Source organism: Lichenostomus cassidix, chromosome 5 (genome assembly GCF_008360975.1).
Source record: "Lichenostomus cassidix isolate B80296 chromosome 5, HeHo_3.0, whole genome shotgun sequence".
NCBI lineage: Eukaryota > Metazoa > Chordata > Aves > Passeriformes > Meliphagidae > Lichenostomus > Lichenostomus cassidix.
The window spans coordinates 7,012,760-7,026,760 of NC_139486.1; the positions used below are offsets into that span (position 1 = coordinate 7,012,760).

General features: G+C 44.7%; 2 protein-coding genes across 4 annotated transcripts in view; one reads left to right on the top strand and one right to left on the bottom strand.

The window, feature by feature from the left end:
- BRF1 (BRF1 general transcription factor IIIB subunit) overlaps positions 1–14,001 on the top strand; it is a 170,540-nt gene that overhangs the window by 73,758 nt on the left and 82,781 nt on the right. For both annotated transcript variants that reach the window (XM_085061172.1, XM_085061171.1), the window contains exons 5-7: positions 3,095–3,167; positions 11,283–11,432; positions 13,011–13,104. In XM_085061172.1, coding sequence (XP_084917298.1) covers positions 3,095–3,167; positions 11,283–11,432; positions 13,011–13,104 — 317 coding nt within the window. The remainder of the gene's footprint in view (positions 1–3,094; positions 3,168–11,282; positions 11,433–13,010; positions 13,105–14,001) is intronic.
- On the bottom strand, positions 5,031–8,475 carry BTBD6 (BTB domain containing 6). 2 transcript variants are annotated; one of them, XM_085061175.1, is made up of 5 exons: positions 7,880–8,474; positions 7,331–7,628; positions 7,047–7,137; positions 6,649–6,767; positions 5,031–6,422 (listed from the first exon to the last, which is right to left on the bottom strand). In XM_085061175.1, exons 2-5 carry the CDS (start codon positions 7,537–7,539, stop codon positions 5,390–5,392), a joined length of 1,452 nt encoding a protein of 483 aa, XP_084917301.1. In that variant the 5' UTR covers positions 7,540–7,628; positions 7,880–8,474; the 3' UTR covers positions 5,031–5,389. The 2 variants fall into 2 exon arrangements, with proteins under 2 accessions (XP_084917301.1, XP_084917300.1); XM_085061174.1 differs by having other exon boundaries at positions 7,331–8,475.

The following is a 14,001-nucleotide window of genomic DNA, read 5'->3' on the forward strand; positions in this document are numbered from 1 at the left end:
AGTATATGAATTTTTATAAGAAGTTCTTAATGAAGAAAGAACTAGAAATTAAAGTAGGCCTCTAAATTAATTCTCTTAATTTTCTAAGCTTAATGGAGTGCAAAAAAAGCCAAATGATGAGAGTAAAGACAGACCCTCTCTAAATGCCTGTTTTATATCATACCTTTTCTATCATGGGATCTGTGTGTGCATGTGAGTAATAGCTGAAATTCTTGATAGTGGAATAAAATTTTAGTGAAAGGGCTGCCTTCCACTAAACCCAGAAGTTCTCAAATATCATGTTTCAGCAGTTCAGTGGCATTACAGATTTCTGGGTGAGCCATCTTTTATTTGTCATTTATGAGAAACTCCCCAGAACCTGTGAGTATCTGTTAACTTTTAAAGTTGAGAAGCATATTGTTTGGGAAAGCCTGAAGTCTTTTTTCCTACTGATCTGCCAGGAAAACTGGAAGCAATTAAATATCCCTGATTCTTTTTGTGACCCTGGCATTAAAAATGTGTGAGCTTCATGAGGAAGACAATACAGAGCATGGAATCTACTGTGTATTTTGCTTTGTTTCTAAATTGTTAGGAACCAGAAACTACAATGAAATGTGCTTGTGAGCAAAAGAAAGAAATTCGCTCATTTACCATTTCTATTTTAATTTATTATTTTGTGCAAATACACTGCCTGCACCTTGAAGTCAGTCATAAAACACTGATGATGTGGGTGAAGTGGAAAAGCAGGTTAGATTTAAGTGCATTACTTCTCAAACAAACCATGGATCAGAAGACTTTTACTCAGGCCAAGGAAGGAAGGATAAATAGTCATCGAGACATTCATTATTCATTTGTCTTTGCTTTAGATTTAATTTGGCAATCACTTTGATTGTTAGAGCTTCACTAGAAAAAAACCCCAACCTGCTTCTTTATGCCTCTTCATATGTATTTGCTCTTTATTATTGCATTTATGGAAAGCTTGCCTGGGAGGAGTTCCTTAGAGAGTGACATGGTTTGATGGTGACAAACATCAAGTATGTGGATGTCGTGACAAGGAAAAAGGCTAGAAGGATAAATATTTGTTTGGATTAGAGTTCTGTGTTTTTGTCTAGACTAAAATGAAAATAGTAGATGAGTTTGTGAAGCCTCTAATGGAAACGTCGTATGTACTTGGCTCCACTGAAGTAACTTTATTGATTTGTGTGGTGGAATCGTCCTTGCAGAACAAGATCTAAGCGATGAGGTTTAAGATTTATAGTAACTTGGTCGGCCAGCTTAGAAGGCTGAAATTGCAGCCAAACCCTCATTCTTTATGTTAATATTTTTTAGACAAAAGGTCAAAACAACCCGTTTGGAGCTTGCAGTGAGTCTAAAGCCAACTGAAACACTGCAGACACTTCATTTTAGTGATATCTCTTCTGTCTGTGTGGCTCATGGAAAGTCACACGCTCTCAGACTACATTGTGAATTGCCAGATTTAGTAGGTGCTTTTTTCTTTTTTTTTTCTGTATGAAATTTAGTGACTTATTTCCTAGAAAATATGCTTCTTATTCAGAGGATATTTTTTACACTTTTCCTTGCCCTAGAATAGTGCTTCTATGTTGTTTTCTATTTCAGGGGAAAAAAGGGCAGTAAAATTTAAAGCTATAGTTTTGCATCTTCTAGGCCAGTCCAACCATTGGTCAGACACAGCCTGGAAGATACTCACTTTTCACAAATTATGGAATGAATTACCAACATATCATGTATAATTGATTGCACAGTCACTTTCAGGATATTTGATCATTCTGAGGATTTCTTTGAAGTTCTAATTTCTGATTTTTTAATATATTTGAGAAAAATACACATGGAGAACATTTTCACACAAACATTTTGAAGGGCTAGGTGAAAACATGTCAGTTGTTTGGGGGTTTGGTTGTTGTTGAGATACATCTATTTTTGCTAGCTTGGTAGAGGCACGTATACACTTGGGAGGAAAGCTTGCTTTTAAACTAATGTTGGCAAAGCACTTTGATGAAGCTGGAAGAGCAATAGTTTTTTAATTCCATAGGCTTGTACCATAATCATCAACTCAGTTGTGTAATTGACTGCTTAATAAACACCTTCACTATCCAGGCATAGGATTTTTATTCAGTAAAAGCAATAGAGTATCTACCATAGTTAAAAACCAAACAAAAACCTTCTTGTGTGGAGTGTAGGAGGATGGAGTTTTTTATACTAACCTTGACCTTTACATATGCCTTGGGGGATCAAGGTGTTCATGGAGCTCCGTGGGAATGTTTGAGACTGATTGGGAACTGCAGTATATCCTGCCTTTCTTGCTGACCACAAAAACACATCTTAAGATGGAGGAAGAAAACTTCCTCAGACTTGTAAAATACAAATATGGTTGTCTATGCTATAAATTGCAAATCAGAATATGAAGAGTAACTCCTCCTCTCAATTTACATCCTCCTGGGTGCAGCAGTCAAGAGGGGAGGGGAGCAGAGCTCTGTCCCTGGTGCCTGAGCAGCTTTGGTGTGGTTTAGGTCTTTCCTGATTTTTTTTTTTAATTTGGTTCTTAATGTTTTTAATGTGATCTGAGGCAATGTCCAAGCAGCACAAAATGACAAATAACCCTTGGGGCATCTAGCACCACTCCTTGATTTGGTGGAAAGTTTGGTGTGCTTGTGCAATACTTAATTATGCCACTACAGATGATCATGCAGAACTAAAATTTGCACTGACTTGTATTAGCTCAGGTTTTGTAATGGTACAAGATAAATGACACTTTATATATACTGATATTACAGTGAAGTCTACTTAATGCTTTATGGTGTTACACGACAACTGAAAAACTGTACAACAGAGCAGCAGTGAGCCCACTGAAGAGCATGATGAACTTTTTATAATTTTTTCAATATAAAGTTATGCTTTCATTTAAAATGCTAATTTGTGCAGATTTTGACAAGCACTGAGTATTATCCTATACATATGAATATTGCTTGTATAACTTGAATTTTTTGAGAGCAGGTTAAGATTTCAAAAGTTGAGGTTTTCTCCTTTCCATATAAATGTTCTATTAAAAACTTCTGTGGTTTAAGATTTACATAATGCTTTTTTTGTCTTTTAATAGGTGAATGTCTATGTGCTGGGAAAAACTTTCCTCCTGTTGGCCAGAGAACTCTGCATAAATGCTCCAGCCATAGGTATTTTTTTTAAATGATTTGACTATTTGAGTCTATTTTTTCCATGGTTACTTGACAAAAATATGTATGCATGTGTGTACATGAACATAGTATTACATGCTAAATACCCAAGCAGTAACTTTAAAGTGATGCTGGAATCAACCCAGGCAGAGGAGCATTGCTGACTGTAAGAGCTTTTTTGGAACCAGACGCTATTTTCTCTTGCAAATAGTTTTGTTGCTTTTTCCAAGAGTAATTTAGGCTATACTGAGACAATGGACTGACGTGTAACAAATTTGTGTGTGTCAGCAAGCTCCTACAGGCCTGTCACGCTTCAATTCCACAGATGCAACATTTGATAAGTATTTGCCAAATTTACTATCTGCCCATCACCTGTAGCTGAGCTGTTCAGTGCTTGAAATACAAGTGGCTTGGTGGAAAACGAGGAGCAACTTTTTCCAGACATGTGCATAACTTTTAACAAGCCAACACCAAAATCATAACTGTGATAGGAAGGTGGGTTTTAACCTGTCAAAAGGGTATAAAAGGCATTCTCCAGGTTGTGGGTTTCAGCCAAGGGAATTGGTGCCAATTCCAGTTAAAAGAGTGCATTTGTAGCGAGGTCTTGTGACTGTTATCCACCTCTGTGCAGGAATTATCTGCCTGCATCTTTACCCACTCTCACTCCCACTCTCCTTAATCTGTATTGAGAGAATCAGATGGCTGTGTTGAAGAACAACAACGCAGGCACACCCCTTCAGCTGCACTGGGGTGGCACAGCACTGCTGCCTTTGCAGCAAGGGGAGCAGCAGCTCACAGGGAATGCGGCACCGCGCAGCCATCGGCCACCACGGCCAGCTGCCTTCAGTAGCACAGCTCCAGCTCTCAGAGAGAGGTCTGCTTTTCAGTAATTCATTCCCTTCTTATTTTTCATTACTTTTTTGGTTTTTTTTAGAGAGAGAAAACAGGCAGGATTTGCATTGCAGCTTAGTTTCAAGGTGAAAATTAATGCAGTTTGGGAAAAGGCAAACATGTTAGATGTAGAGGTACTTGTTATACATGGAAAAAATACTGGTCTAGACTGCTGCTTGAATACTCTCCTCCAAGGTCATCAGAAGATTTATAAAAACCACTGAATATTTCTAATGGGCTCAGCTGTAATGATCATCAGACATTTGAGAAAAAACATGTACTTTTATCACTTTCTGAGAAAAGTACTAGCATAAAATGACTGCTGATAGTGCCTGAGACCATGTTTTCCCAAAAAGATAAAGCAGAAGGAAAGATCCAACAGCTATTTCTTTTTTAACCTGGCTTGTTTCTAATTAGTGAACCTAAACACCATCTTGCAAGTATCTTTCTAATGCGTGCTGCTCTGTATAAGGACGGGATGTAAATTCAGATAGTGTCTGCCAGTATTACAGCCCTGGGCTAAATTTGTGATGCATCCTGTCACTGAATTAATTAATTTCATCTGTGTGTCTTGACTCTGGCCATTGAAGGGGGTGCAGTTTGACAGGTGCAAGTGGCAGTGTTGCTGTTTGGTGGGCAGGCTGGAGGTTAACACAAACGATGCATGTGAAGGGGCATTAGGAGCTTTCAAATACAGGATGATTTTGATCAACTTTGATTACACTGATGGTTTGTCTATCTTCAGCTTGGGCAACACACAAAAAACCCTGAGCTTCCACAAATGTCAGCTCCCTTTCTCATGAAGGGAAAATAAAGGCTGCTGATGGATAGTTTCAGTTACCAAGCGAGGGAATCTTATTTGCTCAGTGTGGATGCACACAAGGGACCAAGCTACAGTGTCATCACCCCTGTTAGCTGTACATGAATTAACATACAAGAGCCATAAGGTCAGCAAAGATCAGGTACACAGGATTTAGAGCAAGTAAAAATGTTTTATATTTCACAGATTCGTAAACTGCTCTAGTTTAGAACATTCTGTTTGAGTCAGCTGCAGTCTGCAAGTTAGTTATCTATATACAAAATAAATGCACAGTACGTGCAAAATTTAACATTTTTCTGCATGTTGCAGTCTTAATAATTAAGTCAAATAGCTTATGAATAAATAAAATAAGATTAAATTCAAGAGCATTCCTTCACTTATTTGTATAGCATGATGTAGCAGATAGGTAAGTAGCGTAACATTCCATACTGCTGCAGAGTTCGTAGTAAAACCAAAAAAATCCCTTAATGTGCATCATTGCAGTACTGGAATACAATCAAGGTGAAATGCATCATGCATAGAAAATGAGCTCAGGTATTTGTCCTCCTTGTACTCCAGTTCCATTAGTACTGTCCGAGGAGCACTGGAACTGGAACGTCACTTTCCCGCACTGCACTTCAGTCATTCCCTCTTGTCCAAAGTAACTGAGTTCATTACCATCAAGAATAGCACTTACATTGTAAAACGTGTCTTGCTCAACCTGCACGGGGTGTTCAAACCACACAGAGAACGTGTTACTGGAGCCGTCGGAGGTAAACTTTGTCAGATTTTGAGCAAGGACAACGCCTAAGCGCTTCAGTTCGATTTTGACGCTGTACTCAGCTTTGCCACAGCTCGAGCCATACAATCCCAGTCCTGCTATAAATATCCGTTTGTCTACGGCAAACTGAATACTGTCACATCGCCCCCGGTACCTCCACTGATTGCTGCGATACGCAGACGACTGGAACCGATGGCAGCGCTGAGGCACGAGTCCTTTTCTTTTTGTCAGCGGGAACTCTAATTTGGGTTTATTTGCGGCTGTGTACCACAGGAATATGTTGTGAGTCTCCTCAAGGGTGAGGATGTCGGACTGGGCAGCTCCATTAGCAAACTCTTCCAAAGTCATGGTTGGAATCCGCACCAAGTACAAAGCTTTCCCTAATACATTCCTCTTGTTGCGTGGCGTAACCGGCAGCCCTTGCCTTTTGCATTCAGCCTCTGCCCAGTTGAGAACAGCCTCGAAAACTACCACTTCCTTGGTGTTGAGTGCTTCCCGGGTTACAATGATCTCTAGTGTTTGTTGATCTATCTCACAGAAGCCCTCTGACTTCAGTGCCATTTCTGCCTGAGCATCAATCACTTCCCAGCAGCGCTGCGTCAGCTCTGGCTCCTCGAAGAGCCTGCTCTGAGACAGCAGGACACAAGCGTTCTTCGCTTCTAAGCTGGTCTCCAAAAAATTGACGCAAGCCTTTGCTAGGGCCGGCACGATGTACTTCTTGGCAGCATAGAGTGTAGCCAGAACTGTGTCAGCTTCCAGGTCTATTTCATCGCTATACATGTATCTAGACAGGGGGGAAAAAAATAGTTTCTCAGGGAAAAAAAGAAATGTAGGCCATGAAAATAATCTATAGTTGTCTTTGCTGGCAGTGAATCTGACATTCAGTATTTGTCAGCACATTAAATAAACAGCAGTAAATGCATATTGCACAATGCCAATTAGGAGATGTATATTTTATAAGCTACTTTGATTCTGTCCATGTAATTAGCAGACTTGTAGTGGCCACTTACTTTAATAGGATTAGAAAGGCTGCAGGTTCCACATCTGGTATATGGATTTCAGATTTGACCTCTGCGAGATCGCCATAAAACATAGCATAGAAGACAGAGCTACCAACTGCCAAAACATACTGGAAAATAAAGAGAGAGAAGCCTTAGTAACATGGATCAGGAACAGCTGAGCGTGCTGGCTTTCCTAAAAGCTACATTTAGGGAAAGTTGCAAGCTGCAGTGGGGACAGAACACTGCCTTAGACTTTTTCCTTTAATTGCAGTGTATGTGAACTACTTATGGGATTAGGCAAGAGCTACGATTAGGGAAAAAAAAAAAAAGTGGAACCTAGTTGCGAGGCAGGGGGAGAATGCGACCTGCACAGCAGCATCAAAAAGCCAAAAATTATTTGAACAAACCTTATGGGCAGGAACTTTCTTGGATGCCCCTGGCGGGCCCACGATGAAGTGAACGTCAGCCATGAGTTCGTTATTGAACATCAGCGCGTTCCTGCAAGCAGGGGAGGGGGGAGAAGCCCCGTTAGCCGCGGGCTGCCCCTCGCCCGGTGCCCCAGCCTCCCGCCGGCGGCCCCCGGGGCTCCAGCCCATCCCTGCGCTCTCGCCTGGCCGGGCGCAGGTGCACAGGGCGGGCGCCTCTCTCTCTCCCGCCCGCCCGGGGAGGGTCCGGCGGGCCTGGCCCTTACCTCTCCCGCAGCGTGGGATGGAAGGATTGCCAGTTGGCGCTCTCCAAGTTGTTGTTGTTGAGGTTTTGGAGCTGGGGCGGCGGGGGCGGCTGGGCGCTCTGCTGGAGCTGCAGGGCGTTCTTCTTGCTGTTGGCAGCGGTGGCGGCGGCGGCGGCGTTGCTGTTTGCAATGTTAGTGTTGGTGCTGGCAGGGTAAAGTTCTGCAGCCATCTTCTTCTTCAGGGACAGGGGCACTATCTCATAGCATCCTGGCACCTTGCCGTTTGACCTCACACTCTTTTTGGACTTCTTTAAGGTCTCTGGAAGCAGAAGAAAAAAAGTCAAACACTTCATGATCCTGCCATTGAGGCAACCAGGGGGCAGTGGCATGAGCAAGAGAACTAACAGATCCCAAATGCGAGTCCCACTATCAGGATATTTTGTACGCTTCTAGATGCAGGGCGGCCTGTGGTTTTTTTTTGGAGTGTGTGCCCGCTCTTTGGTTCCCGGCCCGACGCACCTTTCCGAGGGGAAAGGGGTGATGCTGTGTCGGATCAGTGCCAGCGCTCACCTTGGCTTGCGGGGGGGTCCCAATCTCCAGGGCACTGCCACGACTGCAGCGGGGAGCCCGAGCGGGGCCGGCAGGCAGTTCCTTCCCCAAGGAACGGGGAGAAAAAAATTAAAAGGAAAAAAAAAAATGGAAAACCAAAAAAAAAATCCAAAATCCAGCAACAAAACCCCAGGAATCCGGCAGAGGCGGTGGGTCAGGAGCGAGAGTCAATCCACAAATCCTCCGAGTGCAGCAGCCCGGCGAGGGTGAAGCGCAGCCAGCCGCCCGATCCCCGCTGCCAGCGCTCCGCTCCGTCCTTCCCGGCCCGGCGGGGGCACATCCGCGGCGGCCGGGCCGAGCCGAGGCGGCGGCTCCCTGCAGTCCCGCTCCCGGGCGGCCCCGCCGCCGCTCGCACCAACTTTGCTCCGGTCCCCGCGGCGGCCGCCGCCACCGTCACCGCTCCTCCGCGCTCCTCCCGCCCGCGCCAGGGGCGCTGCTGCCCGCGGGGCGCCCCGGCTCCTCCGCGGCGGGCGGGCGGGACGCGGCGCTGCCCTGGGCGCTCCCTCGGCGGTGGGATGCAGCGCTGCGCGGCCGGGCTCGGCGCGGCTCTGCCGGGCCCTGCCTCCGCCTCCCGCACTAAGAGGCAGCGGCGGCGCCGCGCGTCACGGCCGCCCGCGCCAATGGCGAGCGCCGGGGAAGGGCCGCTCCCCGCCCCGCCGCCCGCCCGTCATCCGCCCCCCCGCGCCTACGTGCGCAGCGCCGGACGCCCGCGGGGAGCGAGCCCCGCGGTTCCCCCGCGATCGGTGCGCCCCGCCCGGGCCGCCCGGTGTCCCCGCTCGGGCCGTAGCGGGACGGGCGCGGAGGGACGCGGGGCAGCGCGGAGGGACGGCGGCGGGGCGGAGGGGGCGGCCCGAGCGCGCAGCGCCGTTCCCGGGCGGCCCGGGCGGGGGCGCCGGCGCACCGCGCTGTGCCGGGCGGGGAGCCGCGCTGCCCGGGGTGCCGCCCGGGGCGCGGGGGGCAAGGCCGGGGGGATGGCTCGGGCTGAGCACCCTGCGCGGCTTTCCTCCCCCTTTCCGCGGCAGCCGCCCCCCGCCTGTGCGCGGCTCCCGGCCCGGCCATCCTCCGGGATGTTCGGCGAGGACAGACCCCGCGCTGTGCCCGTTCCCGGGGGGAACCTGCACCGGGCATCGGCTCCCGCCTCGCTGCCCTGCCGGCCCGGTGGCCGTGGGGAGCACTCTTGTAAACAGCGCTCGAAATTCTTCTTACATCCCTCAGTGACTGTGTGGCATCAAAGTTCTTCAAAAAGTCCAAGTTTTAAAGTCAGAATTAGGATCAGGAGAGAAGGGAAGGTCTTCAGAAAAACACATCCTCTTTTCTTAAAACACGAAATAAAGTTTTTCTTGTCATCTGCATCATGGTCCCTAGCATCCCCTTTGAGGAAAACCAACGGGGTTTTGCCCGGCTGGAACTTGCTCACTTTTGTGGAAGGGTTCAGCCCCAGGGGTGACCCAAAGCCAAAGGGGACCCTCCTGGGAGCAGGGCACCCTCGGTGCACCCGTGCTGCTTTGGTGCCCCTGGAAGGGAGCAACGTGTTTGGGCTTTGCATCTTCTAATTTATTTATTTATTTATTATTTATTTTCAAATGTTTGCATCCATGCGGGACATATCTGTGCTAACCTGGGCTCTGCGTCTGGTTTATATATTCACCCTCTTACTTTTCTTGGCTTCTTTAAGGCTTGCTGTTTAAAACCCACCCACGGATTCATTTTCTGACTGTTTGGTAGCTTCAGAATTCAAATTAACGATGTGCAATGTTTTGTCAAATGACCTGTGGGCATGAATGCCGGCAGAAATGTCTGAACAGCTACAATGCAAATGTGTAAATGCTCCCGAAACTCAGCTCTGAAATGCAGCTCCAGAGAGGGAGAGCTCAGAGTTGCTCCTTGCTCCGCTCTGCTCCATTCTGGCAGCTGCAGGAGATGGAGTTGAGCCCTCTCTGGATAAGAGGAGATGGAAAAGCAAGCATTGCTTTGTAACATTACGCACTTTCCTGTAGTGCAAAGAGTAAAGTTTAAATGTATCTTGAACCCCAGGCTATAGCTTCTGAAAGGTTGGGGTTTTTTTGGTTGTTGAATTTGGAATTGGTCATTTCTCTAGAGTAGAGCTTCATAAAATCACACGTGGAAATGTAGAACGTGTCCTTAGAATCATGGGGATTGGTAAATTTCTCCTTTGATTTTTAGGGTCATGTTTAGGAGGGGACTTCAGTGTGGAGTTTCTTCAGTTTTGAGGGAGTTTGAGGTTGGAAGTTCTTGCTTTTTAAGTGCTTTCATTTAAATGCTTCTGCGGGGCTGACAGGCATTATCACCTATAGTGTGATCTTGGTAATTAGGGATAGCAACAGGGCATTATTGTTAGAACTTGGTGCTAAATGAAACTGCTTTGATTAGCTGTAAATCCCTAAGATTTTTCCAGTGTTTTGAGCTGAATTTTTATCTTTATCAGTTTAAGTGCCCACATAGGGGATCAGCAGAGGAAATTGAGTTGAGACTAATAGTTAACAATTTACCGTACATCATGGATTTTCGGTCAAGTGATAAAAGGCTGGCAGGAAATGAGAAATTGATATCTCAACTAAGAGTAAACATGTGTTAAGTGTAGCTTTTACAAGATTGTTTGATAAATTATAAATTGGTTCAGGCAGAGCACAATCCGTACTGACATATTTTGGTTAGTTGGAAGCTGATAAAACCAACTCTTGAAATAAGTTTTTACATCTAGAGGCAGATCCGTGGCCGATGTAAATTGTCATAGTGCTGTTGATGTTAATTGGGTTCCAGCACTTTATGCTGATGGAGAGTCCGCTTTAGTGTCTGTAATAAACAGTTTTTTCTTTTCTTTTACTGTGAGTCTGAGAAGCAGCTGGAATTAACTTTGAAGGTAACTAGATTTTTGTTAGGGAGTGTTTTAAGCAAATGAATTTTTTTGAAGCTTAGTTTGTAGTTAGGTTTGAAATGAAACATTAAAGTTACTTTGTTACTTTTCAAGAGGTGTGAGAAGTTTTGGGCCTAAATCATATGTTCATTCTGCAAAATCTTTTGTAAATGCTTCACTTTGGTCATGATTTCACTGATACTGGTAACACTGCTCCCGTGCCAGAGTCAGCGTGTGCAGCCTTGGACACTGAAAAGCATGTAAGAATGTTTGTGCAGTGCTTTAAAGATCTCTTGTCTACAAAACAAGAAATTACTTTGTTTCAGGGTATCTAAAAAGGTGCTTCTAAAGCTTAGTGGCCAGAGGATCTGCCCAGCAGCACAGTCTGTGTTTGCTGCAGCAAAGCCCGACAAGCACAGCAGCCTCGCTGTACTGCATTTCCTAAACCGACAGTAGGGTTAGAAATAATTGTGTTACTTTCTGTTGCAGACCCGTGTTTGTATATTCCTCGATTTGCACACATGCTGGAGTTTGGGGATAAGAACCACGAGGTGTCCATGACAGCTCTGAGGCTGCTGCAGAGGATGAAGAGGGACTGGATGCACACTGGTCGCCGACCCTCGGGGCTCTGCGGAGCAGGTAGGTCAGAGCCTGGGTGCATCCCTTCTCCCCCAGCAGGTGGGATGGGAAAGCCTGGAACTGATGAGGACTTCCCCCTTTCATTGGTGATATCCATGTTCTAGGGATTTTGTTCTGTCAGCCATCTGCAGATTATATAGGTCTTCATCGAAATAGTTTCTGAAACTCTAACTTCATTTTTGCCCTTGCTCCTACAGTACTCACTCAGATCCTTTGTAGCTTACAGCTTGGATTTTTTTAAGCTCCTTTCTGGTTCCTTTCTTGCCCCCACTCTGCAGGCTCAAGCTGCTAAAAGGTTTTTTTGTCAGCTAAAATGACACCATTAGTGCGAGCACTTTGATTTGTGTCTTTACACAGAGTCTTATGCAAGAAGTGCCCTCTTTGACCTGTTTTGTGAAATTATTTTTCTCTCTGTCTTCATCTTTCTCCAAGATCCATCACTGTCATGATGCTTGCATAAAACCTATGGGTTTGGGAGGGTCACATTAAAAGATAGTAGCCAGTGGGGTCAGGGTAACAAAGAGTGTTGGTAGTCATGGAGCCCATGTATGTGCTTTATTTTATTTGAAAGATCTTACATGTGTATGCATGAATGAGAAGTAATGTTCAAACCATTGGGAACTCAGGACTAGGCAATCTTTTTGATATATCTAGCCCCTTTTTGTTAATAGTACTGCTTGTTGCACATCACTAAAATTTTGAGTATAGACTATGGGAGAGCAATCTGCTCTTTGATGTGCTACATGGGCTGTATCCTCACAAGCAAGTAATTTAATTCAACAGGCATGGATCAATAGATGGAAGCAGGTGCTGCTGAGCCCCCTCCATCCATCCTTGCAAGATGCAGCTCACAGTTGCACTGTGGACTGGGTTTAGTTTGGTTCCCTGGCCTAAATGTCCCAATAGCTGGAAGGATAAATTGTTAGTTCAGTCCTGATGTTCCCTTTAAAAACACTTCAAACACATACCAGAAGTGGAGCTGTAGTTTAGTTTCCTCTGTAAAAGAGCATTTTTGCATGCTTAAAACTGCTCTTCACCTTGACCCACTGTATGATGAGTGGGGGTGATGTTCCAAAACAGAGCTGGTGCTCTGAATCAACACACCATGTAAATACAACTGGTTATTTGGCTCTATAGAGGGTCTTGCAGGAGAGCACTTGGGCACCAGCAAGGCAGGGATGGTAGTGGCAGCAATGAGGAGACCAGCTTAGGCAAATGCAGTGTTTCTCTGGAGGTCTTTTTGTTCAGGACAGAATTCAGTGAGTTCTGCTAAAAAGATGATAACTTGGAAAATAAGTGATCATGGAAATATTCTTGTGCTGTAGATGAACCATGGTTTCCCAAATGTCAAAGCATGGGATTTTTCAGGATGCAATTTGCAACTGGCTTAATGGGTAGAAAGCAAAGTTTGTAAAGTCAAGTCCATCACCAGTATTCAAGGACACAGCTGAGCAGAGCATTTACAGCTCTTTAGCTGAAGGCAGGGACAAAGAGAGGGTATATTTACCTGACTGTTTTCTGCTTTTCTTCAGGAAATTTCCCTCTTTTTGATATTAACTTTCCCTGCTTGTTCTCTAGCTCTGCTGGTGGCAGCACGAATGCATGATTTCCGACGGACTGTTAAAGAGGTCATCAGGGTGGTCAAGGTTTGTGAGTCTACATTAAGGAAAAGGTCAGTGCAGTCTTACTACTTTTATCTTTCGTTTACAGTACTGAACAGTGATAAAGTCTAAAATAAATGTGTATTGGAGAAAACCAGATTATTTTCAGAAGTGCCAGAATAAAATAAGTCCATGTTTTAACTGGTAATTTTAAAGTATTAACACCTTGCCTCTTATGTAAGGTCTCAAATGCTTAGCAAAGATGATAAGGAGCACTGTGCCTATTTAACAGGTGAAGTCTTGAAGGCAAGAAAATGCTGTGTCAGTAATATTAACAGTATTGTCATGTCGTCAGAAAAAATAATTTATTGATTCTCAGAGCTGACAGTCTATGTGAGATTTTTTTTCATTAATCCAGAATCCAGTGATGAATAGTCTTGTCTTTAAGCTGTTATTGAACAGAACTTCACAAAATATTTTGCTGGAATGTTCATTTTGAGTAGAGTCGCAATGCTAATAAATTGAAGACAGTGCAGTGAGTCTAATGCTAAGTTCAGTGAAGGATCCCCTGAAAGTGGGAATTTTCCAAGCACCTTTTAAAGATCAAGTAGGATTTTCCATATTTTAATTATGTGAGCAGATACCTGTTTCTGTCATTTTACTTTCGAAAAGTTGTAACATACTTCGACTAAATGTCATATGTTGACCAAAAAAATGATCTAACTGTAATACCAGAATTTCTGTTGTCCCCAGTTGGAAATCTTTCTGTCACCAATATATTCTGATGTTTGTTCCCCCAAGGTCTGTCTTTAGAAAGCTTCCTTAGTGTCTGTCTTCACTTTGCTGGGATCAGCTTAAGCACATCCAACCAAGCCTAGTATCTGTTTAAAATATTCATCTATTTATTGTGGTAAATGTTTTTGCCCCTGATCTTCATTGGTGGAACAGGAATGATGCAATTTTCCTAC